The following is a 24,846-nucleotide window of genomic DNA, read 5'->3' on the forward strand; positions in this document are numbered from 1 at the left end:
CTCTTCTTCTTCTTATTATAAAAAAATCGCAATGCTCTCTTACTCTGCCAACTGCAGCTGCAACTGTTAACTGCAAAAGTAAAACGAAACGCGAGGCAAACACAGTTTTTGTCGTTCAGTGCAGTGCAATTACAAGAACAACAAACGGGAAAATAAGAAGCAGAAGAGGAATAACAATAACAACAAAAGCCGGAGCAACTGAAGCGCAAACACACACATACTCACACACACTCGTTGACGGGCAGCAGCAGAGCAGAGTAGGGATTGCGAAAGCGAGATAGAAATAAAGTAGGCATAATTTATAGCACACGCAAAACGGGCTAATTATAATAGAAAACTAAAAAGAATCGATGAAAACGGAACGGGGGCTGAAGGAAAAGCCAAGAAAGTATTAACCACGGCTACTACGGTGACGGCTGCAAACAAACAAACCAACCAACAAACGGACGCCCACCACAGCTGTGAATCAGGTCGCCCCTGCTGCCCCGCTAGCTACTCCCGGCTCCTCCTCCAGTTTCCGATTCGGATTCGAACTGAGTCTCACACACATTATGGTAAGTGCATACGTGCTGCCCGCTGCCGCCTTTTTGGAGTGGCTCTGGCCAAAAGCGGCAATGGCAACAACTCCCACTCGCGCCGCAGCCAACAGCCCGCTGGCTTGTCCATGTTCCATGCTCCAAGCTGGCTCCCAGTCGCAGTTCCCGTTCAAACTTCGTGGCCAGCAGTTGGTTTCCTTTCAGGCACACACACCTACACAGTGTCACCTCCACAAGGCGAACACTGCGAAAGCTTCCTATCAAGCTTATGGACATAAATAACTGTAACTTGAGAAGACTGTACCAAAGTACGATTCTTTTATGTGTAGTTAACAGTAAAATCTGCTTAACTGCTGAGAAGTACAGTGAAGCCTGCTTAGCTGCAACCTAAGATTGTATATTTAATCTCGAACAGTTCCAAGATTAGTGCTAGAACTCGGTAGCCTTTGTAATCTGTAATCAGAGTCCCCAAAAGTGTGTCAACACTCGTAATCTCTGTGCTTTGACATTTTTGTTTCGTAAACTTCTATTTCATATCTGGCTTTCATACGAACTAAAACAAGTTTTCTTATGTTTTAAGTTTGTCTAATTATATTGAAAATAATCAGTGCATCTTGGCCCCTCCATCTCATTGTGTGTGTGTGTTTGTGTCTGTAATCGAGACTAAGCCTTATACATTATTTATCCGCAGAGCCCGCCCATCGTCACGCGACGCGGCGCCCAGCAGGCAAAGATCCAGACTCGCGCCATGGTCAAATCCAAGTCGACCGCTGGCGGTACGACGGCAGCAACGGCAGCTGGAATGTTTGGCGGTAGCGGGAACAGCAGCAGCAGCGGAAACAGCAGCAGCAGTGGGAACAGCAGCACCAATGTCGGCGATCAGCGAAAGGCTGGCAAACCGAGCACAGCGCTCTTGGAGGCGAAACGTCGTGCACGGAATATGCTCAAGAATCAGGGAAACGCTACGGCCATGCAGGAGACGGTGACCGATATATTCCAGAATGTAAGCTCTTGTTTCCCATCTAGTAACGGTTTATTAATGGGCATTATCTTGGAGAAATGCAGGCCATGAATGCCAAGGGCTTGGTGCAAAGACCCACGGCCCTGATCTATGATGAGACCATGAGCCAGCACTGCTGTCTGTGGGACAAGGAGCACTACGAGTGTCCCGAGCGCTTTACACGCGTCCTGGAGCGGTGAGTTCCCAGACCTTGATATTGTTTTTAGTATTTTTTAATTAAATTATGCATTTTTTTACTTTCCTCAGCTGCCGTGAGCTGAACCTGGTGGAAAGGTGCAACCAACTGCCTTCTAGGGCCGCCACCAAGGAGGAGATCCTGCGCCTGCACACCGAGGAGCACTTTGAGCGGCTTAAGCAGACCGCTGGCATCCGCGACGACGAGCGCATGGAGGAGCTGAGCTCCCGCTACGATTCAATCTACATTCATCCGGTGAGCAAATCGATACCAGGCTGGGTACCAGGCACCTGGTACCCCTTCAGGCGCTTAATTGCCTGGTGATTACGCTTGATTGCCCGGGGAGATTGTGCTGATTTCAGTTCACTTGCCATTCGAGAAAAATGCAAATGCATGCAGATTAGATTAGAGGGGCTTAGGCACAGTGAAGTTCAGTAGTATCTGTGGGATTGTAACTTTTAAAATTAAGCTTATTTCCTCCTTTACTATTGTCTTAATATTCAGGGGTGAGGTCCCAGGCTTTATAGTTATTTATTCGCTGTAAAATAATTGGTTTAAATTGAATTATAAGCTGCCAGATTGGGTTTAAATTAAGAAAATTAATACAAATTTTCATATTTATTCGCGTGCAAATATTAAGTTTACTTATAGATCTTTTATGTGCTATATCGTTGCCTTGCGATTAACTTGATTATTTAATTTTCAAAAATTACGATAATTCAAAACATTTAGACCATAAAAATTTAAAACTTTAACTGTATTATTGAATTTTCTTAAGTTGAAAGAAAATCAGTTAAAAACACTTGGAATCTTTAGCTTTATTATTTTATTTTTAAAGAAGTAACAAAAATGCAGTTGAAAATATTCACATATATTTTGAATTCGGATCAAAATCGAAGGATTGTATTAACAAATAAATAGTTTTATAATTAATTTAATAATAGTTATTTATAAATATTTCTTTTTTATGATTCATGGGTTTTATTATTTACAATTCCCAATTGTGTACAGCAAATCAATACCTGGTATCTCCCCCTATCTCTATGCATATGGAACGCACTGTAAATCCATGAAATCCATATAGTATAGTGTTTATTATTGAGCTTAGATAAGGCTTTTTCAAGATTACAAATTGTTCTTTTTGATAACCTCCTATTCTCTTTTCTATCCTGTCTTTCTTCTCTCCCCTCCTGCCCTCCTGCCCTCAGTCCACCTTTGAACTGTCCCTGCTGGCCACCGGCTCCACCATTGAACTGGTGGATCAACTGATTGCTGGCAAGGCGCAGAATGGCATGGCCATCATCCGGCCGCCGGGTCATCATGCCATGAAGGCCGAGTTCAATGGCTATTGCTTCTTCAACAATGTGGCCCTGGCTGCCCAGCACGCCCTGGATGTGCACAAGCTGCAGCGCATCCTGATCATTGACTACGATGTCCATCACGGGCAGGGAACGCAGCGGTTCTTCTACAACGATCCCAGGTGAGTGAAAGGAGGAGAGCCTTAGCAGAGCGCTCCCTAACCAAGTGTGTCCGTCAGGGTGGTCTACTTCTCCATACATCGCTTCGAGTACGGCTCGTTTTGGCCGCACCTCAAGGAGTCGGACTACCACGCCATCGGGTCTGGTCCCGGGACTGGCTACAACTTTAATGTGCCCCTGAATTCCATCGGGATGACGAATGGCGATTACCTGGCCATTTTCCAGCAGCTGCTGCTGCCCGTGGCCCTGGAGTATCAGCCCGAACTGATCATCGTCTCCGCTGGCTATGACGCCGCCCTGGGCTGTCCCGAGGGCGAAATGGAGGTGACGCCCGCCTGCTATCCTCACCTGCTCAACCCGCTACTCCGGCTGGCCGATTCCCGTGTGGCTGTGGTCCTTGAGGGTGGCTATTGCCTGGACTCCCTGGCCGAGGGTGCCGCCTTGACGCTTCGCTCTCTGCTCGGTGATCCCTGCCCGCCGCTGGTGGAGCCGCTGGCCCTGCCGCGTCCCGAGCTAGCCAAGGCCTTGCTCAGCTGCATCTGCCTGCACAGGCCGCACTGGCGTTGCCTGCAGCTCCAGAGAACGTACGAGGTGACCGAAATGGCCGACCTGTATCGGGATTGCGAAGGCGATAGTGGCAGCGGCAGCGATCTGCATCAGATTATGCGCATTTGGATAGGCGGACCGCCGCCCGTGGATCGTTATCCCACGCGCGACACAGCCATCCCCTTGCCGGCGGAGAAGAAGGTCAGGAATCTGGCCCGCCTGCAGGTGCTGCGCACAGAGACGAAGCTATCGATACCCCCGATCCGGGTGTGCTATGCCTACGATCCCCAGATGTTGGAGCACTCGAATCTCCATGATCCCGGGCATCCGGAGCAGCCCTCGCGCATCCGGCACATCCATAAGATGCACGAGGAGTACGCCCTGCTGGCCAGGATGAAGCAGCTGCCGGCGGGCAGGACAGCCACCACGGACGAGGTCTGCCTCGCCCACACACGTTCCCATGTGAATTCCGTGCGTCGCCTGCTCGGCCGCGATCCGGAAGAACTGCAGCAGCTGGGAGCGAGCTACAATTCGGTGTATCTGCATCCGCGCACCTTCGATTGCGCCACTTTGGCCGCCGGATCTGTGCTGCAGGCGGTAGAGAGTGTCTTGCGCGGTGAATCTCGCAGCGGTATCTGCAATGTCCGTCCGCCAGGACACCATGCCGAGCCGGATCAGCCGCATGGATTCTGCATCTTCAACAACGTGGCCATTGCCGCACAGTATGCCATCCGGGACTTTGGCTTGGAGCGGGTGCTCATCGTGGACTGGGATGTCCATCATGGGAACGGCACCCAGCACATCTTCGAGTCGAATCCCAAGGTGCTGTACATCAGTGTCCATCGCTACGAGCATGGAACCTTCTTCCCCAAGGGACCCGATGGCAACTACGATGTGGTGGGCAAGGGAGCGGGCAGGGGCTTCAATGTGAATATACCCTGGAACAAGGTGGGTGTCTGTCTGCTCCGTTGCACATTATCCTTATTTCCTAATCTCTTTTCACTTTTGCAGAAGGGCATGGGCGACCTGGAGTATGCCCTGGCCTTCCAGCAGCTCATCATGCCCATTGCCTATGAGTTTAATCCCCAATTGGTGCTCGTTTCGGCCGGTTTCGATGCCGCCATCGGCGATCCCCTTGGCGGCTGCAAGGTCACACCCGAGGGCTATGGCCTGCTCACCCACTGGCTATCGGCCCTGGCCGGCGGCAGGATCATCATATGCCTGGAGGGTGGCTACAATGTGAATTCCATTTCGTATGCAATGACCATGTGCACGAAGACGCTGCTGGGCGATCCGGTACCCACGCCCCAGCTGGGTGCCCAGGCCCTGCAGAAGCCGGCAACTGTGGCCTTCCAGAGCTGTGTGGAGACATTGCGGGCGTGCCTTCAGCTGCAGGCCCGGCACTGGAAATCGCTTGAGTTTGTGGGCTGCCAGCGGCTGCCGCTGGAGCCGCTCGTGGGCGAGAATAACAACGAGGATTTTCTTACCGCCTCCTTGCGGCAGTTGAATATTTCAAGTGACAGCGTTCGGCGGACGACGGGCGGAGCCGAAGGCGATCGGACCGATTGCGGCGAGGAGCGGCCCAGCGGGAGCAAGCCCAAAGTCAAGGTAAAGACTCTCACCGAGTACATGGCAGAGCACAAGGAGGTATGACGAACATTATCCACAAAATCATCATCATCATCCCCCTAGCTAATCGGTTGTCTCTGTCTCTGTCTCTCTCCCCTCTGGTTGTCTCCCTCATTTCCATGCCACCAACTTTTTTAAATACCCCATTTTGCGCTCACGTTTTCACCTTGATCCTTGCCTGGGCTTTCCTAGGCCCTCGAGCAGAATGAGATGTTCGCCGTGTATCCGCTCAAGACGTGTCCGCACTTGAGCCAGTTGCTGCCAGAGGAGGCGCCGCTAAGTAAGACTTCTGTTTCCCCAACAGTTTAATCCAGCTTCTGCTTCTGTGTGTGTTGTGTGCCACTGCAGCGAGGCTTTGATTGTGCTGAAAATGTTATTTTGTGTTGTGCTACGATTTTAGCGTTCTATTTTTGTTTTAAAGTTTAGTGCAAAGGTTCAATAATTAATGTTGTTTGTAAAGCATGCTTGAACTCTGCATTTATGGAGCTTGTTGCTTTTTCTGTGCTTCCTTTCGCTTCCAAGTTGCTTGTGCTTGACCCTCTGGTGCCACTTCCCACAACAATGGAATAAGTTGAATGAAATCATTTTTTCTACAGTGATTTGTGGCTCCTAGGGGGCTTTCAACGCTTCTATGCATAGGCCTAATGTTTTCCTAACTGCTAATAAATATTTAAACGTTGAAAGTCGCCTAGAGGGTTAAGAACTAAGTCCGGTTGATGGTTTCGCATGCGCTCTGGCTTTTTGAGAATATATATTTCTTTTTGTGTGGAAATTAACTAAACACGAATTTATTTGCAATATATTTTTATCTCGCCCTGCAGCAATAAACACAAATGCGGCGTGCAGTGGGTGCAATTCGCTGGCCGAGAACTGGGTGTGTCTGAGCTGTCGGACGGTGGCCTGCGGGCGTTACGTGAACGAGCACATGCAGATGCACTCCCTGGGCTCCGATCATCCGCTGGCCCTCAGTCTGAGCGACCTCTCCGTGTGGTGCTATGCGTGCTCCGCCTACCTCGATCATCCCCGCCTGTACGCGTTCCTCAATGCGGCGCATGTGGACAAGTTCCAGGAGCCCATGGCCTGGACATATGCCTGCCAGCGGCGCGCGGATGGTTGCTACGGACTGGGGCCGGACGGACAGGACCAGGATGACGACTGTATTCCGGGCGGCGCCGGGAGTATCTGCATCCAGCTGGAGCGAAATAACAATGACAGCAACTGACCCATGGCCCTCGTCCGCGTGCTGGACGCCCTCACCAACTACATGTGCGCGCTCTGTCCGCCACTCAGACACCTGCTCCAGTTTCTGGCCGAGCACCTGTGGCCGCTGCTAGAACGCATTTATCTAAACCTTCTACACTACTTCCTGGCCCCCTGAGAGGGGGATGGCTAGACAGATGGCTATCCCGCCGCTCCCACCCCTAGCACTGAGCTGAGCGAAATGAAAAGGTGAAGTTATTGTTGATTTGGGAGCTGACATCCTGACCCCGGCTCCCTCTACTGTACGCATAAATTCAAATTGTTAATAATGTTATCAGCTGATTATCATCCAATAAAAATGTGGATAATTTATTGAGTATTTTTCACTCGCTAACGCTTCAACCGGGGACCGTAAATGAGCATTATCCTTCAAGATTAAGTCTGGATTTTTCTATATTTATTTGTATATTTTAATTATTAGTTTTTAAGGGTTATTTAATCGCTCAAAATAGCAACTTTATTTACAGTCGTAACATGGAAAGGAGGAGGAGACTAAAGCCGACTAATTAATTGATAATTATTTCTTTCTCTGCTGCTTGCCCTTCCGCTGGGAGGAGGCTGGTACGGCTGGCGGCTGCTTCCTCTTGAGGGGCCTCCTTCGCCGGTCGCCAGCGTCACTAGAGGCATCACTGTCGCTGTCGGAGAGCTCATCGCTATCCTCCTCTTCGTCCGAATTGCTGTCTTCGCTGGTGTCCTCATCCTTCGGCTTTGGCAGCGCCCCCTTGGGCTGCTTCTTTTTGGAGGTCTTCTTGGCTTCCGCCTCAACTTTCGTCTGCTCATCCTGTTCGTACTCAATGGTCACGTAGCCCCGCGGCGTCGGAACCTTCGGGGTCTCCGCCATAGGCGCCGCTTTGTCCTCCACTTTGATGGGCTTCATCTGGGCACGGACATTGCCGAACTTGCTGAGATCCAGCAAGCCAAGGCCGGTGGGACGACAGTCTATGTTGGTGCTGGCCAGCTCCGTGAGCTTTTGTTTGTCGAGACTGCAGCGCCAGACTTTGATCTCGCCCGAGCTAAGAAATATGAGAGTGGGATTAGGAATTAGGGCTTCCTTCTACGCAGAAAACTCACCTGCAGGCGGTGACCAGGGTTTCGTTCAAACAGGCCATGGCCTTGACCCGGGACTCGTCGTGGGCGGGAATTATTTTTGGCTGTCGGGGAAAGGAGCGAGGGCGCATTAACACACGCAAATAATATACTTGAAAAGGTAATCCCACTGACCGCTGCGTTAAGATCGTCCTCCAGCGAAGTCCAGGCAATGCTGCCGTTCTCAAGGCCTGCCAGGCACACCTTGGCATTCAGCCAGCTGACGCACACTGGTTTGGCCGGCGTCTTGGCACGCCTTACCACTTGGGCGTTCTTGATCTCCCAAATCTCCAGCAGAAGGGGGCCGCTCAGCGTAAAGTGGTCGCCGCTCGTGGACCAGGACAGGCAATCCGGGGCACTGCCCAGGGTTTTCTTGCTCTTCAGGTTTGTCCTGTAGGCCACCCGACCCTTGACCAGATTCCAGGTATTGAGCACCAGATCGCCGCCCAGGGACAGGGCCAGCTTGCTGCTGGGATGGCAGCTGATGTGGGTGACTGGCTTGCCGGCATGGGGCTTGCACCAGTCGGCCTCAGTGGTCCAGGTGGCCACGCGGGTAGCGATCATGTGGCCATCGGCGCTGCCCGAGATCAAGTGCGTTAGGTCGGGCGAAAAGGTCAGCGTGTTGACAGTGCCAGCGTGCGAGAGCAGGATCTGGCACTGCTTTCGAATGCGCATGTCATAGACAAAGATGCGGTCATCTATGCCGCCGGTGGCCACCCAGGGACCCTGGACAGCCATGGATTTGATGGAGCCGGCGTGCGATTTCTCTGCAAACGTTTGCTTCAGTCGGAATTTGCTGGACGTTTCGCCATCCTGGTCGAGCTCCGCGAACTGGTAGCCCACCAGGAACTCCTCGTAGGTGCCCACGATGATCTCGATGTCTGGTGGCATGCTGTTTTTTTTATTTATTATTTAAAATCAATTTGTTTATGCTGAAGACGCTGTCAACACGTGTGCGAGAGGTTGCAACATCAACCACAAATATCGATATCGATATACATATGTACATATGTTATTTAGTATTTTCTGCAGGGCCAAGTTCAGGGTCACACTGATGCGGTAACAAGTGCAAAATTAACAATAATACAATTTTAGACAAGTTTTAAACAAATGCGCGTGGGCAGCCTGCTGCGCTTCCGCAGCACCGCCCTAAGGAGCTCCTCCGCCCGGCAGCAGTATGTGCCACAGCACAATCCGGCGGTGGTGGATGACATCAAGCGACTGGAGGATTTCCTGCTGTCCAAACCGAATGTTTTGGTTCTGACGGGAGCAGGAATCTCAACGGAATCGGGTGAGTTCCCCTCCCCGTATTTAATTACCCCAGCATCCAGCTAATATAATATAATACACCTCAGGGATTCCCGACTACCGTTCCAAGGGCGTGGGACTCTACGCCCGGTCCAATCACAAGCCGGTGCAGCACATGGAGTTCGTGAAGTCGTCGGCGGTCCGCAAACGTTACTGGGCCCGTAATTTCGTGGGCTGGCCCACGTTCTCCGTCACCCAGCCGAATGCCACGCATCATGCCCTGGCCAGATTCGAGCGGGAGGAGCGCGTCCAGGCGGTGGTCACCCAGAATGTGGATCGGCTGCACACCAAGGCGGGCAGCCGGAACGTAATGGAGGTGCATGGCAGTGGCTTTGTGGTCAAGTGCTTGTCCTGTGAGTATCGCATCGATCGTCACGAGTTCCAGAGCATTCTTGCCTCCCTCAATCCGGCCTTTAAAGACGCCCCCGACATGATCCGGCCCGATGGCGACGTGGAGATACCCGCGGAATACATCGATAACTTCCACATACCCGCTTGCCCGCAGTGCGACGGGGACTTGAAGCCCGAGATCGTATTCTTTGGGGATTCGGTGCCCAGGGCGCGACTGGACAAGATCGCAGAGATGGTGTACAACAGCGATGGCCTCCTGGTGCTCGGCTCCAGTCTCCTGGTCTTCTCCGGCTACCGGATCGTACTGCAGACCAAGGATCTCAAGCTGCCGGTGGCCATAGTCAATATAGGAGATACGCGTGCCGATCATCTGGCGGACATCAAGATATCCGCCAAGTGCGGCGATGTGATACCCAAGCTCTTTGATTTTCGTTCCACGAAAAGCTCCTAGCTAATCCTCAGATTCTGTTATTGTTATAAATGTGTGTCCAATAAATGGAATATATATGCCAATAAATATTTTAAATACTTTATTTTTATTTTGTAACTAAAAAATTATTGTTTTTTGGTCACATTAAAAAAATAATTCAAACTCAAATTCCTGCAAGAAAAAATACCAGCAAGTTTTTAAAATACCATAAGTAATCGATAGCGATATCAATATCGATGACCGGTGGACAGCAATTTCACAAAAAAAAAAACAAGGAAACAAGCCGGATGGCAACTGAAAATTTAGAAAAAAGTCAATAAAAGGAATTGAGCTTTGACGTTTGGGCTGTTCTGCGGAAGAAATCCAGTATTTTGGGCATCGGTTAGCCACCGTTCGTTAGTAGGAGGCGTAACTGCGGTGAACCGGCGGCCCCGGCACCAGCAAATCGGCAATGTCGAAGAGTTCTGGGTAAGTTTTCCACTTTTTTCTTCCAACATTTCCTATAATAGTTGTATCCTTTCCTCTACAGGCGCGAGCGGGACAGGGATAGGGAGCGGGACAGGGACAGGGAGCGGGACAGAGACAGGGATCGCGATAATCGCAGCAGGGACTATGACATGGGAAAATCCCGCAATGGGGGAGCAGGAGGAGGAGGCGGCGGTAGCAGCTTTGGCAGTTCCCGCAGCGGCCGGGACGATCGTAAGCGTGGCAAGGATTCGGCCAGCGAACGCGGCAGGCGGGATGAGAAGCGAAGGAAGCGTTCCAGGTCCAAGGATTACGACAAGGACAAGTGAGTGGTTCCCAATCCGTCTAGAGCGCAGGACTAAAGCTTTTTCCTTACCCTTTACAGGCGCCTTGACCGCGATAGAGACCGGGACCGCGATCGCCAGCGAGAGAAGGAGCGCGAGCGCGAGAAGGAAAAGGAACGCGACCGGGAGAAGGAGCGCGATCGTGATCGCCAGCGGGACCGGGAGTCGGAGGGCAGACGTCCCGCCGCCTCTGCACCTCTGATTATACCGGTGCCCTCGTCCAGCTCCTCGGACGAGGAGGTGGAGGAGATCGACAAGGAGGAGCAGCAGCGTCGCCTGGAGCAGGAAATGATTAAGCGGCGCGAGCGCATTGAGCGCTGGCGGGCTGAACGCAAGCGGGACACCAAGGCGCCGGCCGTGGCGTTGGCTGCGGTAAAAACCGCCAAGAAGTGGAGCCTGGAGGATGAGTCCGAGGAGGATGACAGCAACCATGATCCGTCGCTGGACAGCGGCAAGAAGGATGCCGAGCCCGACTCGCCGCCTTCCAAATTCCATAGCATTCGCAAGCGCTTCGACGACGATGCCGTCGAGACCAAGTTCTCCCCTATGAAGCGACCCACCTTTGGCAAGGCGTTCGGCGCCAAGCTGGGCATGGGCTTGGCACCCAAAACGGAGGCGGAGCTCAAGAAGGAGGCACCTGCCGCTGAGCACAAGGAGGTGAAGAAGGAGGCGCAGCCGGAGCCAGAGCCAGCTGAAGCTCCCGCAGCTCCCGTCAAAATGGAGACGGATGAGGCTAAGAAGAAGGAAACTTCTCTGCCGGAACCCGAAACCGCAACCGCAACCGAACCGGAAGCTGAAGAAGCTGCTCCTCCGGCTGAAACCCAGCCCGAAGACGATATAGATCCGCTGGACGCCTACATGCAGGAGGTCAACAACGAGATGCGTCGCGTCAACAACTTTGTGAATCCGCCCACCAAGGCGCAGGGCGTGGTCATCCTCACGGGCGTGGCCAAGAAGAAGTCAACGACGACAAAGAAGGGCGAGCTGATAGAACAGAATATGGACAGTCTGGAGTACTCCAGCGAGGATGAGCTGGAGGACATACGCGACACGGCCGTCAATTTGGCGATGAAGCATCGCAAGGAGCTGGCCAAGATAGATCATTCCTCGGTTAGCTATGCTCCTTTCCGCAAGAACTTTTACGTGGAGGTGCCCGAACTGGGGCGCATGACGTCCGGCGATGTGGAGAAGTATCGCCAGGAGCTGGAGGGGGTGCAGGTGAAGGGCAAGGGCTGTCCCAAGCCCATCAAGGTGAGTCTGAATACCAAAAACTAGAAGATCTGGATAACTAGTGGCTCCCCTTCTCCCCCACAGACCTGGGCCCAGTGCGGCGTCAGCAAGAAAGAGATGGACGTGCTGCGCAAGCTGGGCTTCGAGAAACCCACTCCCATCCAGTGCCAGGCCATACCGGCCATCATGTCCGGACGGGATCTGATAGGTATTGCTAAAACCGGCAGTGGCAAGACGTTGGCATTCATTTTACCAATGTTTAGGCACATCCTGGACCAGCCGAGCCTGGAGGATGGCGACGGTGCCATAGCCATCATCATGGCGCCCACGCGCGAACTCTGCATGCAGATCGGCAAGGACATACGCAAGTTTAGCAAGTCCCTGGGCCTGCGCCCTGTCTGTGTTTATGGCGGCACGGGGATCTCCGAGCAGATAGCCGAACTGAAACGCGGCGCCGAGATCCTTGTGTGCACGCCCGGTCGCATGATCGACATGCTGGCGGCCAACTCGGGGCGCGTTACAAACCTGCGACGTGTCACCTACGTGGTCCTGGACGAGGCGGATCGCATGTTCGACATGGGCTTCGAGCCGCAGGTGATGCGCATCATCGACAACGTGCGCCCGGATCGCCAAACGGTCATGTTCAGTGCCACCTTCCCGCGCCAAATGGAGGCCCTGGCCCGTCGCATCCTCAAGAAGCCCATCGAGGTGATTGTCGGCGGCAGGTCGGTGGTCTGCAAGGACGTCGAGCAGAATGTGGTCATCCTCAGCGATGATGCCAAGTTCTTTAAGCTGCTGGAGCTGCTGGGCATATACCAGGAGGCGGGCAGCATCATTGTCTTTGTGGACAAGCAGGAGAATGCAGACAGCCTGCTGCGCGACCTGATGAAGGCCTCCTATCCGTGCATGAGCCTGCATGGAGGCATCGATCAGTTCGATCGCGATTCCACCATTATAGACTTCAAGTCGGGCAAGGTGCGGCTGCTGATAGCCACCTCGGTGGCGGCACGCGGCCTCGATGTCAAGGATCTCATACTGGTGGTCAACTATGATGTGCCCAATCACTACGAGGACTATGTCCACAGGTGTGGACGCACTGGACGTGCGGGCAAGAAGGGCAGCGCCTTCACCTTCATCACCCCGGAACAATCGCGCTATGCCGGCGATGTGATTCGCGCCCTGGACCTCTCCGGCAGTTTGATTCCCGCCGAGCTGCAGACCCTGTGGACGGAGTACAAGGCCGCCCAGGAGGCCGAGGGCAAGACAGTGCACACCGGCGGTGGGTTCAGCGGCAAGGGCTTCAAGTTCGACGAGCAGGAGTTCAATGCCGTCAAGGAGAGCAAGAAGCTGCAGAAGGCTGCCCTCGGGTTGGCCGATTCCGATGATGAAGAGGACATTGAGCAGGATATTGACCAGCAGATCGAACAGATCTTTGCCGCCAAGCGTACGGTGAAGGACACCTCGGCCTCGGCCACAGCTGCGGCGGCGGCCACTGCCGCTGCGGTTGCCGCCGCTGCTGCCGCCGCCGCCGCTTCCGGTGGCAATGTGGCTTTGGCCTCGGCAGCTGCCGCCGCTGCTGCTGCCAATATGGCCATTGCAGCGGCATCTGCTGGCGCTGTACCGGGCGGTGGTGCACCTACGGCTGCTGGTGCCGCTGGAGCTGGAGCCGTTGGCGGAGCAGCCCTCAGCTCAGACAAACTGGAGCTGGCCAAGCGCCTGGCCTCTAAGATCAACAGCAGCAAGAATCTGGACACAAAGAGCACGGTGACGGTTGTGGAGCCGCTGCTCAAGGGACAGCATGTTCCGGGCACAGCACCGCCGCTGCTGACGGCACGAACGGTGGCCGAGCAGATGGCCGCCAAGCTGAACAACAAGCTCAACTACCAGCCCAAGGAGGATGAGGAGGCACTGGGCACCATGGCGGGCGGCACTACCAACTCGTTTACCAAATACGAGGAGGAGCTGGAGATCAACGATTTCCCGCAACAGGCCCGCTGGAAGGTCACCTCCAAGGAGGCCCTCGCCCAGATCTCTGAGTACTCGGAGGCGGGCCTCACTGTGCGCGGCACCTATGTGCCGCAGGGCAAGAATCCGCCGGATGGCGAGCGGAAGCTCTACCTGGCCATCGAGAGCTGCAGCGAGTTGGCCGTGCAGAAGGCCAAGCGCGAGATCACGCGCCTCATCAAGGAGGAGCTGCTGAAGCTCAGCTCGGCTCATCATGTCTTCAACAAGGGGCGCTACAAGGTGGTCTAGGCAACTGGGAATGATAAATTGCGAGCAACAAAAAACTGTAAAAATCTAAATTACAATCAAATCTAATAAAGATTTATTTTTAACTTAAAGGCTGGCAGAATAAAAATGAAACGAAGTGACTAGCTATTTTTAATATTTAATTTATAAATATTTATAGAATATACTGTGCCAGTTTTTCAGTGCCTCAAGTATACTAGTGTTAACGTGGGCGCATAAAAAACGTTAAACAGATTTTTTCAGTCACTTTTTTCATTATAAGTTTTATTTTGAAAATCGCTTAACAAATATTTTACATTGATTTATATTTTTGTTTACCATAAATACTGATTAAAATTGAGTAATATTTTAAAATTAATCATAATTATTATTTTTTATCAACATAATTAAAATCAGCACATCATTTTTTTTATTAAAAAACATAAAAATCTAAAATAATTATTATAAATCTTGCTGATTTCAAATATTTTTATTAAAAATTATAATTATGGGCTTATTTAAATTATTTCAATAATAATTATTATTTTTGAGAAAGTAAACAATGCCCTTTTTGCCATTTGCAATTATGTACATCGTTAGTAACCAATTAAAAAAGGAAAATATTTAATTTTGTGCCTGTTCCGATCGAAACTCGGCCACAATTAAAAATGCAAATAAAGCGGATCGTAGAAATTTAACAATTAACTTCTGATTGGAAGTGGATGCCATTCGTTATCCAATATCGTCCACAATCTGTGTCGACTCTCTCTCCGCTCAGAGCTTCCCGTTTATTTCGCCGTCTTCTCGAATTCAGCCATTATCTCTTTATTTCGCCGCATTTTGCGCTCTCTATTCTACACGAGAATTCGACCCCAAACTAACATTCCCATAAATATTTGACACTGTTATTCTGTAAGCGTGTAAGAGTAGTTTTGACATGCACAAGCTCAAAGAGAGGACTCTCTCGCCGCTCTCTTGCGCCGTCTTCCGCCATTCTGCCATTCTACATTAATTTCGCTCTCGCACTCGCCAGGATCGGTCGAAAAATACGCGGCTCCCAGAAAAACAAGGGAAAAACAGGGAAAAACGTTCGGAAAAGCGGGAAAAATTAGTCTCGTCGGGAAAACTAGCCCTCCTGAGGGATTGGCAACTCTTTTCTTTGCGAAAATCCGAGTGAAAACGAAGAAAATCTACGCTGAAAGAGTGTGTCGACTCTCGCGCCGCTCAGAGCTTCCCATTTATTTCGTCGTCTTCCGCCATTCTGCCATTCTACATTAATTTCGCTCTCGCACTCGCCAGGATCGGTCGAAAAAGACGCGGCTCCCAGAAAAACAAGGGAAAACGTTCGGAAAAACGGGAAAAAGTGGTCCCGTCGGAAAACTATCCCTCCAGAGGGATCGGAAACTGTTTTCTGCGCGAAAATCCGAGGGAAAACCGAGAAAATCTACGCTAGTACTGCGTAGTCTTGACGGCCGGCTATAAGTATGCAAGTGTTAGTGAAATAGGATGCGTGAGCATGTGGCAGTGCTTTTTTGTTTTTTTTGTTTTGTGTTTTTCTCTGCTCACAGCGTCCCGTTTTCTTGGCCGTCCTCGAGAGTTCCGCCATTCCCTCGTCATTTTGCTCGCATTCGAGTTGATCGGTCGGAATATACGCGGCTCCTGTGAAAACGCAGGAAAAACGTTCGATAAAACGGAAAACGTCGTCCGGTCGGGAAAACTATCCCTTCGGAGGGATCGGTACCGGTTAATCGGGTGAAAATCCGTGTTGAAGCCGGAAAAAACCTGCGCTCGGGCTGCACAGCCAATAAGTGCCGGTTATTGGTGTGCAGTTTTTTCGTGCATAAACTAAAAAAAAAACTGAAATGGAATTTCGATTTACAGAGGAATTTACAAAATACAAAGTGAGTACAGTCATCCATTATTTGTTTTTTATTTTTTTTCGCTCTCAGTCTTTGCCTTTGCATATTTTCTTTTGTACCGTTATTCGGCACACGCAGAGCAAAGCATCGTTCGCTCTGCTCTATCGCTGTCTCTCTCTCTCAATTCTTTACTGCCGCCTCGGCTTTTTCTTGTTCTGCATTGTGTTTCTGATTCTTGCGCTTCAAATAACATGTAAAAGCAAACGAAAGGAAAGCGCTCTCTCACAGAAGGCAGAACGTAAAATACGATCCACATCTGTGGATTGGCCATTTTTGGTGTTCTTTGCTGTGATTTCGGCTGTAAACTGAAACTGGAAATCTTGTGTTTGTCTCTGCTCACAGTTTCCCGTTTATTTCGCCGTCCTCCAGAATTCTGCCATTATTCCGCCAAATTAAATTATTTTATATAAATTATTTTAAAAATAATTTTGTAATAAAATATTTAAAAGCAGAACACAATCATTATTTTTAATATAAATATAAAATAATTATTATTTTTTTCTTTTTTTTTTTTTTCTCCAAAAATAATGATTGTGTTCTGCTTTTAATTATTTTATTACAAAATTATAATTATTATTGATTTTTATAATATTATTAAAAAAAAAGTTGGAAAGCAAACAAGTTGCTTCCCATGAAATCCCCAAATGTGCGAGGATTTCAAGATCTACCCCAAAATAGAGAACACCTGTGTTTATTTTCGTATTTTTTGTTGCTTGCTTGCTGCATTTTTATTATTTACTTATATATCTCTCCACCGGCAATCAATTGATTTTCATGCTACAGTATTTTGTTGTTGTTTTTCTTGTGTCTAGAAACTACTAAAATTAAATTTAAATGTAGTTATGAGCTTGTCGGATTTCCGCTGTTTGTTTTGTTGTTTGGTATTATAATTTTTTATAACTATTATTATGCGCTTTTATGAAAAAAATTCAATGTTTTTGTTTACGCGCTTTTTTGTTTTTCGGTTCGTTATTATGCACTAATTTGTGGGCAAATATTTTGTTTCGATACAAAACTATGAGTTATTTTTTATTTAGCTTTCCCTTTTTTTTTTACTCGATTTAGTTTTTTAAAATTATTATTGAATTTTGCGCTTGTCTTGACTTGGGTTCTTTTGTTTTTTTTTATTTTATTTTTTTTTGTTTATATTTTTTATTTATGGCTACTCAGCATTCAAAATCATTCACACGCACGCTATATATAACCTTGACCTTTACGTTTCTTCGCTTTATATGTACAATTCTAGTTAAAACTATTAAATGTGCTAAATTATAAAAAAAAACACAAAAAAAATTTGTATGTATAGTATATATATTTTTTTTAAATTCTTTACATATATAATATATATACTATTTATATTACTATATATATTTCATATGTTTTATGGGTAGTTGTCATAGAGTGGCTTTTATATATATATACGTGTCCTTTCTTTAGTTTTTTTTAGTTTTTAGTTTAGTTTGGCAACATTTTAAATTCGTTGCAATATCTCCACAGTTGCTGCTAACTCTTCTGCTTTTCTTTGCATTTATTTAGTTATATTTTTTTGCATTAGTTTACTTATAATTAGACAAAAAAAGGGTTAAATTATGCTCTTGCTTTGCTGTTTTTTGAGGGGGAAGCTAGGAGGAGGGGGTCATGGGTTCGGGGTTACTCCTTCCTTTTGGCCTGGTTTTTTGGATCCTACTGTAAGCTTGCTGAAAAATCATCCTCGTCCTTTTTTATTTTTTGGCTACGTGTGCTGCTGGTATTTACAATCGAATCAAAGTCTCCTATATTGTATATAGTAATATATACAGAGTGGTTAATATGCAATATCGCAAGTGAGTGGTGTGTGTGTGTGTGTTAGGTGTGTGTTGCTGCTGCTGCTGCTGCTGTTGTTTTTTTTCAGTATCTCCTCTCGTTTTGCCATTTTCCCTTAGATTTATAAGCTTAGATTCTTATTATCGGATCACTTGAAGCAATTTCTTGGCATTCGTTTTTTGGTCTTTGTCGGTGTCTGTGTGTCGATGTATCACTGTGTGTGTGGGTGTGTGTTTGTGTAGGTGTCTATCCTTGTTGTCGAGCAGTACCAGATTTTTAAGTGGAGGGGTTTCTTTCTTCTTTTCTGGAGAGAGAGAGAGAGGCGAAGGCCCGTTGTGTGTTGTTCAATTGATTTATCATTTCAATTTGTCTTTTTTTTTTGCTCATTTTTGTTCTGAAAAAAATTAAGAACAAGTGGGTAAAAGAGGGGATGAAAGAGAAATACAAATAAATGGCTTAGTTTGGTCAATTTATTTTCGGTTAAAACTCGCGAAAGGTGGCTGAGAATGCACAGAGAAAAAGGGGGTATCATTTTAAAAATGTCTTATAACGTAAAACATTTAAGTACAACAATTATAGCAAATTTACACTGAATCTGTAAGTTTTACATATAAAAACGTTAAAAAAATAATTTAAAAAAAAATATATTTATAAAAATAAAATACTATATACAAAATAATGATAATTTTTGTTTCTTAGCTATATATTTTTTAAACAGGTATCCTAAAAATATTTAATATTGATTTTTATCGCAAATTTAAGCCCAGACCTTAGCGTGTATTTTATAAATAAATACTTAAATAAATAAAAGCTAATAATTATATATTTCTACAAATAAAATACAATATCCAAAATTACTATAATTTTGGTTTTCATTTCCTTATTATATTTATTAAACACGTATTTAAAAAATATTTAAAACTTTTGCATTTTATTTTAAAGAAACTTAGAGTTTTCTTAAGTAAATAAAAAATAAATAAATAGCGGTTTCTTAAGTAAATAAAAAATATATAAAAAGCGGTTTATAAAATAAAATACAATAATTAAAAAATTAATAATTTTCGTTTTTGTCTCTTAATTATATTTATAATTTATTAAATATTGATAATACACAAGAAATGTAAGCCCAGCTTTTTTATGTACATATATTTAAAAGAAATTTTGGGGTTTAAGTAAATAAATAAATAAATATATAAAAATATATTAAAAAAAATAAAAGTATAATAGTTTTTGTTTTCCTTATTTAATAATCTTTACTAAGCACGTATTTAATGTAATTTTTATTGATTTATAAAGCTTATTAAAGACCAGGCTTCTGTATGTATATTTCAAAGAAACTCAGGGCTTAAATAAATAAAAACTGTTAATTATAAAGCCTACGTAAGAGTTAAAAAAAATATATATACATATATGAAATCATTTAAGCATGAGTAATGCGCATTTTTCTCTGTGCAAAAGTCATTGACTTGCGCTATTGCTTACCTTTTTCTCTTATACAATTCAATAAATTATTGCATTTGATATGTTGGTCCATTGTTTCATTATTCGTTCCTAAAAAAATTCTTGTATTTCTTGGTTGCGTGTTTTCCTTCCCTTTAGAGTTTTCCTCTTTTTTTTCGTTTCATTTTTGCAATTTCTCCTTGTTATGCTCGGGAGTTTTCCCACGTTCTCTTTATATTATTTTCCTTTTTTATGGGGTGTAGGGGGGTTTTTAAATTGGGGAAAATTAGTGGAAATTGGAGGAGGGGGGACTATGTTATAGTTGTGTGTATTTTGCTGCTATATTAGTACTGTTTGTTATTGTTTTTTTTTTTTTACTTTTCGTTTACTTTTTTACTGAGTGAAATATAGAGAGAAGTGAAGAAGGACTCTTTCTCGGTTGCTGCTGTAGTTTTGTAGTTGTTGTGGTGATGATGCCGCTGGCGAAATCTATATAGATATATATATTCATCGAAATCGGTATCAGAATCAAGAATCAGGAATCGGGAATCACGAGTCTCGAGTATATAGAGTCATGAATCGGAATCACTATAGGTAATAGTCGCCCGTTAAGGGCATGTGACACGCGGATGCTGTGTGGTGTTGCTGTTGATGTTGCTGCTGCTGGTGCTGCTGATGCTGCTGCTGCTGGTGTTGTCCAAGTTGCGATGTTGTTCCTGCTCCCACCGGACCGGCTATCGACCCGGATACCGCTCCCTGTCCCGCTCCCGCTCCTGTTCCCGCCGCCGTTGCTGCTGCTGCTGCTGCCGCCGCTGCCGCTGCTGCTGCTGCTGCTGCTGATGCCGCCGCCGTGTTAACCGCCGCCGCTGCCGTCATAAACGACTATCAGTATCCGAATCCCGCCGAACCGTGGCCAGTCATTGATGGTGTTACACTACTAACTATACCTAATTGTGTGGCTGTATTATTTGATTGTCAGTGTTGTTGAGCGGCAAATTTCATACGTTTTTGTTTTTGACGTTGATTGCAGAACCAGACGCGCACCACGTTTTTCTTCAAATCCAGCTTTTCGGCAATGGCTGCGATTTTCTCACCGGACGGCCTCGGCTGGACGGCGAAGTAGGCTTCCAGGGAACGCTTTTCAGGTGCCGCAATGGAAGTCCTTTTTCTTGAAAAAAGACTCGATATAGATTACTTTAGAAGCGGGTCCCTAAGCCGGGGAAACGGACGCGGACAGGTGGTAATACGGCAAGGGGGAGGATGATATTTTTGTTTTTTTAATTTTTTAAATATTAATTTAGTCAATAATCAGTATTCCTATGGGTTTGAATTCGAGTAAAAGACAGCTTTTGAAATGTTAAATCTTTAATCTAACATAGAGCATAATTAAAAAAAAAAATAAATAATAAACTAAATAAATAATAAAATAAATACATAAATAAGTTTATTTTAATTCTTTATATATTAAAATAAGTATAAAAATATAAAAATTAATAAATATACATACTTTATTTAATTTATACTCATTATTTTTATTATTATTATTTAAAACTGACACTATAATTTTTAAAAATTAAATATTAAATAATAAAAATAATTAATAAATTAAATAACATTTTTGTGCTATTTTTTGATCCAACTGGCATTCAAACTCGATCCCATAAATCACTATGCTTTCTTGCGATGTTGCGCCAATTTTTTCGCTACTCCAATGCTGGAAGAGGGGGGTCTTGGGGGGTGTTGGGGATTTGCTCAGCGATTTCAAGCCAAGATGGGGCTTGGGACACAGGGAGATGTCTGGTGGGGATTGGGGTCGGCTAGCGGGTCGATTAAAACACTTTCTACCTTTTCTTCTCGCCCGCCGGCAGCACGCTGGGCGCGTCCGGGTCGCGTCTCTTGTTTTTCGCCTGCGCCTCGGCCTCCTCGAGCCACGCCTGCAGGATGGGCTTCAAGGCGATCATGTTGTTGTGCGACAGCGTTAGGCTCTCGAACCGACAGATCGTGCTCTGCGACAGTGCTCCGACGCCAGGTAACTTGAGATTGGCCAGGGCCTTGCCCACGTCGGCCTGCGTCACGCCTGTAATTCAATGGTATTTGTTAAAATAAATGTAATATAATTAAGTTTATATTATTTTAGAAATTAGTTTAGAAATTTGTAAGTCTTTTTGTTATATAAATAATAGTTTATAATATTTCAGAGCTCAAGAACAAAGTTTTTTTTGAATAGAACCCTTGATGATCCAGGGCTTATGGGGTGGAAACTTAAATTAATTTAAATTAATTTAAATTTTAATTTATTTTATAATAATTTTAAAAAGCCAGATAAATGCCAAGAAAAACGATTTTTTAGTAACAAACGAAAAGCTTTGACAAAGCAAGATAACAACCACACATAGATGGCGCCACTAGATGGTGTAAATAAATGAAAAATATGATAAATTAAAGTTACTAAATGGCCTTAAAAATGATAGATTTAAATAATTTAGGCTTTAAAAAAATATAAAAATTTTTTAAGTTTTTAATTTAATTTAAAAAAACTTGAAGCTTACCCAGCTTAATGCGTCGCTGCTTGAACCGCTCCGCAAAAGCCTCGAGCTCTCGAGGATCGGTGTCGGTGTCGGGATGCAGGCCAGCGGCCGCCACTGCCGCCGTGATGACAGGATGATGTACCGCTGAGTGTCCATGATGACCTGCAGGTAGGATAGAAGTACCAAAGAGAGGAGACACGGATAAGGAGGAGGTGATAGACGATTAACTCGGCTTGATCTCGATCACCACTTACCCCCCGTGTGGCCACTTAACGTGCCCGGATGGTGGTGGCTCATCATGTGATTCATGCTATGATAGGAACCGTGCAGGTGCTGATGTGTGGGCGTTAGCGGGGACTCCGATATGGGCGCCAATGTGGTCATCGAGCCCGTTGGATCCAGCATGTCCAGCTGGTCCATAGAATGGTGCATCTGTAAAGTCATGATCAAAGATTTAAATTTAATATGACATACTGAGAAAAGGTGGGATAAAAATGAAAATAATGTGGTATTTGTTTTGTTTTTTATTTATTATTATTATTTTTATTTATTATTTTTTTTTATTTATTATTTTTTTTTATTTATTATTTTTATTTTTATTTTTATTTATTATTATTATTCTTATGTATTATTATTTTTATTTTTATGTATTATTATTTTTATTTTTATGTATTATTATTTTTATTTATTACTATTATATCTGTTGAAATTATGGGTAATTCACATTTATAATTATTATTTAAATTGAAGTTATTAAATTTTGTTTTTTTCTTTTTAACCCTAGATAAAAGCCTGAAAAAAGCCTGAAAAAAGCCATTTAAATCATTCATTAAATTTAATATCAAATACTGGAAAAAGGTGGGGTAAAAATCAAATGAAGACAGTATCAATTTAATTATTATAAATAATTTAGCTCGCCTTTATTGTTTTATAAAGTTTTAAAGCTGCCTCTAAATAAAGTCCACACAGCTCCTGCTTCCTTAGAAGCCTTACACTTGTTACTTTTACCAAAAAAATACGAGAAGGAGGAGGCAAAGTTGGGGATTTTCGGGGTTCCCCGTTCATTGAACGCATCTTCAGAAAACTGGAAACGAAACGAAACGAGGCGAAATGGAACGGATACGAATATGGGATACGAATCCGCTCTCGCAACTCTTTTGTCTAGCCATCAAATATGTATGGAATTGTTAAATTATTTATACAAATATGAATAGCAACTAAAATCGTGTTCTCCCTGCTGCTGCTGCTGGTCTTGGTCCTGCTCCTGTGCCTGCTTCTGTTCCTGTGCTCCCCATTCCCCATTGCTCGTTATCCTTCGCTTGCTTTTGTGTTGCTTTGTTAAGCATTTAAACTGATTACAGCTGAAAAGTATGCTACAAATAGACGGGGATCCTAGCTCTGCTCCTGGGTTCCCTGCTACCTCTTCTCCTGGCTTCCCTCTCCATTGCTTTACTCCATTTCCATTCCGAGTGGGTTAAAGCCTTATGAGAGCTGTGCGAGCGAGACCTGGAAAGCACTAGAAATAGGAGGGCTTTTCCGGCGAGCGGGTCACTCATATTTATTTATCTTTTTGTGTGTGAATGTGGCGCAGTCGGGCGGGTAAAACTAGCGCTTACACTCCTCTTTGATTCTATGTACAAAGCGTACATACCACGCCCCCGCTTAGAAAGGCGTAGGGAATACCAGGGAAATGGAAAATGGACAACCACCAAAATCGGACCCCTGCCAATTATGTAAAACTCTAAAATGATAAGCACGATGGGAGGACTACTATAATACTGTGTATATATATTTGTGTGTGTGTTTATGTAGATGGCAGAAACTATGTAGAGACCTCATGCTACTGTTCTTGCTCCTGGCCCTCCTCTTCCTTCTGGCTGGGATGTTGCCGAATACAATGGCAAACTCTTCAATTATAAACCAATCCCAAAATTAGTCTGACGGTTATTGGTTTGCACCCTTGGCGGTGGTCTCTCTCTCTCGCTCTGTCGCATTTGGGGATGCAGGTCCTGCCGCGCGCTCTCTCTCTCTCTCTCGCACGCCAATGCTGCTGTCTCTTTCTCTGTTGAGAGCAGGAACCACCCTGCGCAAGGACAACACGCAGAGAGAGCGTGTAAGTGAGTAAGTGAGAGAGAGACTTGGCCATGGACCTGCTGAACCTGGAGCTGGAGTGGAGCCAGGAGGCCAGGATCTGCGTACCCCTGACTACGGGGGGTTCTGCCGAAAAGAGCCATAGTCCTGCTGCTGCATTGTGGTTGGCTGGGGCTTATGCAAAATTCATGTGGGCAGTGCCGATGCCAAACGCCGATGTCGCTGCCAGCGTTAACGTCAACGTCAGCATCGACCGGGATATACTTTATATATATGTATATCCTATACATATATATGTATATATACGCCCGCTCCTTTATCCTCTAACACTCGGTCCCCTTCTCGCAAAAGTCCATCTGCTCTGGCCATTTCATTAGGCGCATAATTTGTAATTAATAAAATTATTCAAAGGGGGCCAAAGGCTTCTGCTACAAAAGACTGCAACTTAAAGTTGGTTCGGATTTAAGTTGAATATGCACCGCAAGAAAATCAATGTAATATGACGCGGTAAAAATTTGAAAAAATATATATCAAATATTATTTTATTCTGAAATTGTGTTTATTGCTAGAATTTGTTGAGATTTGTAGAATCTTTGTGGAATTACCGAAAACTTAAATATATTTTTACAATTATTTATATTATATTAATTGTATATTTATATTTTTTGTATTTCTTTGTTTATTGTTTAGTTAGCTTTAAAGCCCCCTTAAGAATAAATACATTTAATAATGTCTTTTAAAAACATTTTATTTGTGCTGTTTTTTGGCTGATTTTTTTTTAAGAAAAACCAAATCAGACTGTTTCAAATATTTAATAAATTTTTTATTATTTTGTAAACGAAGTTTACCTTTTTATGTATTTTAACACGAAATGCACACAACATTTTCTAGATAATAATAAATTGTACAAATAAATTGTTTCAAGTAGCAAATACAATTTACAATCGAGAAGGCAATAGGGGATATTTAAGTAAAAT

At 45.6% G+C, this 24,846-nt stretch overlaps 6 protein-coding genes across 17 annotated transcripts in view; 4 read left to right on the forward strand and 2 right to left on the reverse strand.

Annotated features, from left to right (window-relative positions):
* Nucleotides 1-54: 54 nt before the first annotated feature.
* On the forward strand, nucleotides 55-6,957 carry HDAC6 (histone deacetylase 6). Of its 6 annotated transcripts, none has more exons than XM_017181528.3 (9): nucleotides 57-554; nucleotides 1,228-1,539; nucleotides 1,602-1,732; nucleotides 1,804-1,987; nucleotides 2,941-3,212; nucleotides 3,270-4,704; nucleotides 4,768-5,364; nucleotides 5,578-5,665; nucleotides 6,207-6,957. In XM_017181528.3, exons 1-9 carry the CDS (start codon nucleotides 552-554, stop codon nucleotides 6,605-6,607), a joined length of 3,423 nt encoding a protein of 1,140 aa, XP_017037017.1. In that variant the 5' UTR covers nucleotides 57-551; the 3' UTR covers nucleotides 6,608-6,957. The 6 variants fall into 6 exon arrangements, with proteins under 6 accessions (XP_017037019.1, XP_017037020.1, XP_017037017.1 ...); XM_017181527.3 differs by having other exon boundaries at nucleotides 64-554; nucleotides 4,768-5,403; XM_017181529.3 differs by lacking the exon at nucleotides 57-554 and adding an exon at nucleotides 1,022-1,169 and having other exon boundaries at nucleotides 4,768-5,403.
* Nucleotides 6,958-7,020: 63 nt separating this feature from the next.
* LOC108085067 (p21-activated protein kinase-interacting protein 1-like) lies at nucleotides 7,021-8,719 on the reverse strand. Its single transcript, XM_017181533.3, has 3 exons — nucleotides 7,867-8,719; nucleotides 7,717-7,796; nucleotides 7,021-7,658 (listed from the first exon to the last, which is right to left on the reverse strand). Exons 1-3 carry the CDS (start codon nucleotides 8,620-8,622, stop codon nucleotides 7,163-7,165), a joined length of 1,332 nt encoding a protein of 443 aa, XP_017037022.1. The 5' UTR covers nucleotides 8,623-8,719; the 3' UTR covers nucleotides 7,021-7,162.
* Nucleotides 8,720-8,759: 40 nt separating this feature from the next.
* Sirt4 (Sirtuin 4) lies at nucleotides 8,760-9,907 on the forward strand. The gene is made up of 2 exons (XM_017181534.3): nucleotides 8,760-9,022; nucleotides 9,087-9,907. The coding sequence occupies exons 1-2, from the start codon at nucleotides 8,842-8,844 to the stop codon at nucleotides 9,839-9,841; spliced, it is 936 nt and encodes a 311-aa protein (XP_017037023.1). The 5' UTR covers nucleotides 8,760-8,841; the 3' UTR covers nucleotides 9,842-9,907.
* A 156-nt stretch (nucleotides 9,908-10,063) lies between these two features.
* Nucleotides 10,064-14,223, forward strand: Prp5 (pre-mRNA processing factor 5). Its single transcript, XM_017181541.3, has 4 exons — nucleotides 10,064-10,288; nucleotides 10,350-10,610; nucleotides 10,671-11,880; nucleotides 11,944-14,223. Exons 1-4 carry the CDS (start codon nucleotides 10,272-10,274, stop codon nucleotides 14,110-14,112), a joined length of 3,657 nt encoding a protein of 1,218 aa, XP_017037030.1. The 5' UTR covers nucleotides 10,064-10,271; the 3' UTR covers nucleotides 14,113-14,223.
* Nucleotides 14,224-15,143: 920 nt separating this feature from the next.
* The window catches only part of LOC108085074 (lethal(2) giant larvae protein-like), a 52,776-nt gene continuing 43,073 nt past the window's right edge, over nucleotides 15,144-24,846 (forward strand). The window contains exon 1 of the mRNA XM_070288422.1: nucleotides 15,144-15,989. The gene's annotated coding sequence lies outside the window, so the exon portion shown is untranslated. The remainder of the gene's footprint in view (nucleotides 15,990-24,846) is intronic.
* acj6 (abnormal chemosensory protein 6) overlaps nucleotides 19,293-24,846 on the reverse strand; it is a 32,150-nt gene continuing 26,596 nt past the window's right edge. For 5 of the 7 annotated variants that reach the window (XM_070288293.1, XM_017181519.3, XM_041774700.2 and 2 more), the window contains 5 exons: nucleotides 22,033-22,210; nucleotides 21,800-21,940; nucleotides 21,096-21,327; nucleotides 20,255-20,418; nucleotides 19,293-20,197 (listed from right to left, as the gene is read on the reverse strand). In XM_070288293.1, coding sequence (XP_070144394.1) covers nucleotides 20,136-20,197; nucleotides 20,255-20,418; nucleotides 21,096-21,327; nucleotides 21,800-21,940; nucleotides 22,033-22,210 — 777 coding nt within the window. In that variant the 3' untranslated portion in view covers nucleotides 19,293-20,135. The remainder of the gene's footprint in view (nucleotides 20,198-20,254; nucleotides 20,419-21,095; nucleotides 21,328-21,799; nucleotides 21,941-22,032; nucleotides 22,211-24,846) is intronic. The other 2 variants (XM_070288294.1, XM_070288292.1) reach the window with 1 other exon arrangement.

This window comes from Drosophila kikkawai, chromosome X, assembly GCF_030179895.1.
Source record: "Drosophila kikkawai strain 14028-0561.14 chromosome X, DkikHiC1v2, whole genome shotgun sequence".
NCBI classification, from domain to species: domain Eukaryota; kingdom Metazoa; phylum Arthropoda; class Insecta; order Diptera; family Drosophilidae; genus Drosophila; species Drosophila kikkawai.

Coding starts and splice junctions, on each gene's coding strand:
- Sirt4 (XM_017181534.3), top strand. CDS start 8,842: ATGCGCGTGGGCAGCCTGCTGCGCTTCCGCAGCACCGCCCTAAGGAGC. Junction 9,023..9,086: donor AGGAATCTCAACGGAATCGG/GTGAGTTCCCCT, acceptor AATACACCTCAG/GGATTCCCGACTACCGTTCC.
- LOC108085067 (XM_017181533.3), bottom strand. CDS start 8,622: ATGCCACCAGACATCGAGATCATCGTGGGCACCTACGAGGAGTTCCTG. Junction 7,797..7,866: donor AGGACGATCTTAACGCAGCG/GTCAGTGGGATT, acceptor TTTCCCCGACAG/CCAAAAATAATTCCCGCCCA. Junction 7,659..7,716: donor ACCCTGGTCACCGCCTGCAG/GTGAGTTTTCTG, acceptor CATATTTCTTAG/CTCGGGCGAGATCAAAGTCT.
- HDAC6 (XM_017181527.3), top strand. Junction 3,213..3,269: donor TTCTTCTACAACGATCCCAG/GTGAGTGAAAGG, acceptor TGTGTCCGTCAG/GGTGGTCTACTTCTCCATAC. Junction 5,666..6,206: donor GCCAGAGGAGGCGCCGCTAA/GTAAGACTTCTG, acceptor CTCGCCCTGCAG/CAATAAACACAAATGCGGCG.
- Prp5 (XM_017181541.3), top strand. Junction 10,611..10,670: donor AAGGATTACGACAAGGACAA/GTGAGTGGTTCC, acceptor TACCCTTTACAG/GCGCCTTGACCGCGATAGAG. Junction 11,881..11,943: donor GCTGTCCCAAGCCCATCAAG/GTGAGTCTGAAT, acceptor TCTCCCCCACAG/ACCTGGGCCCAGTGCGGCGT.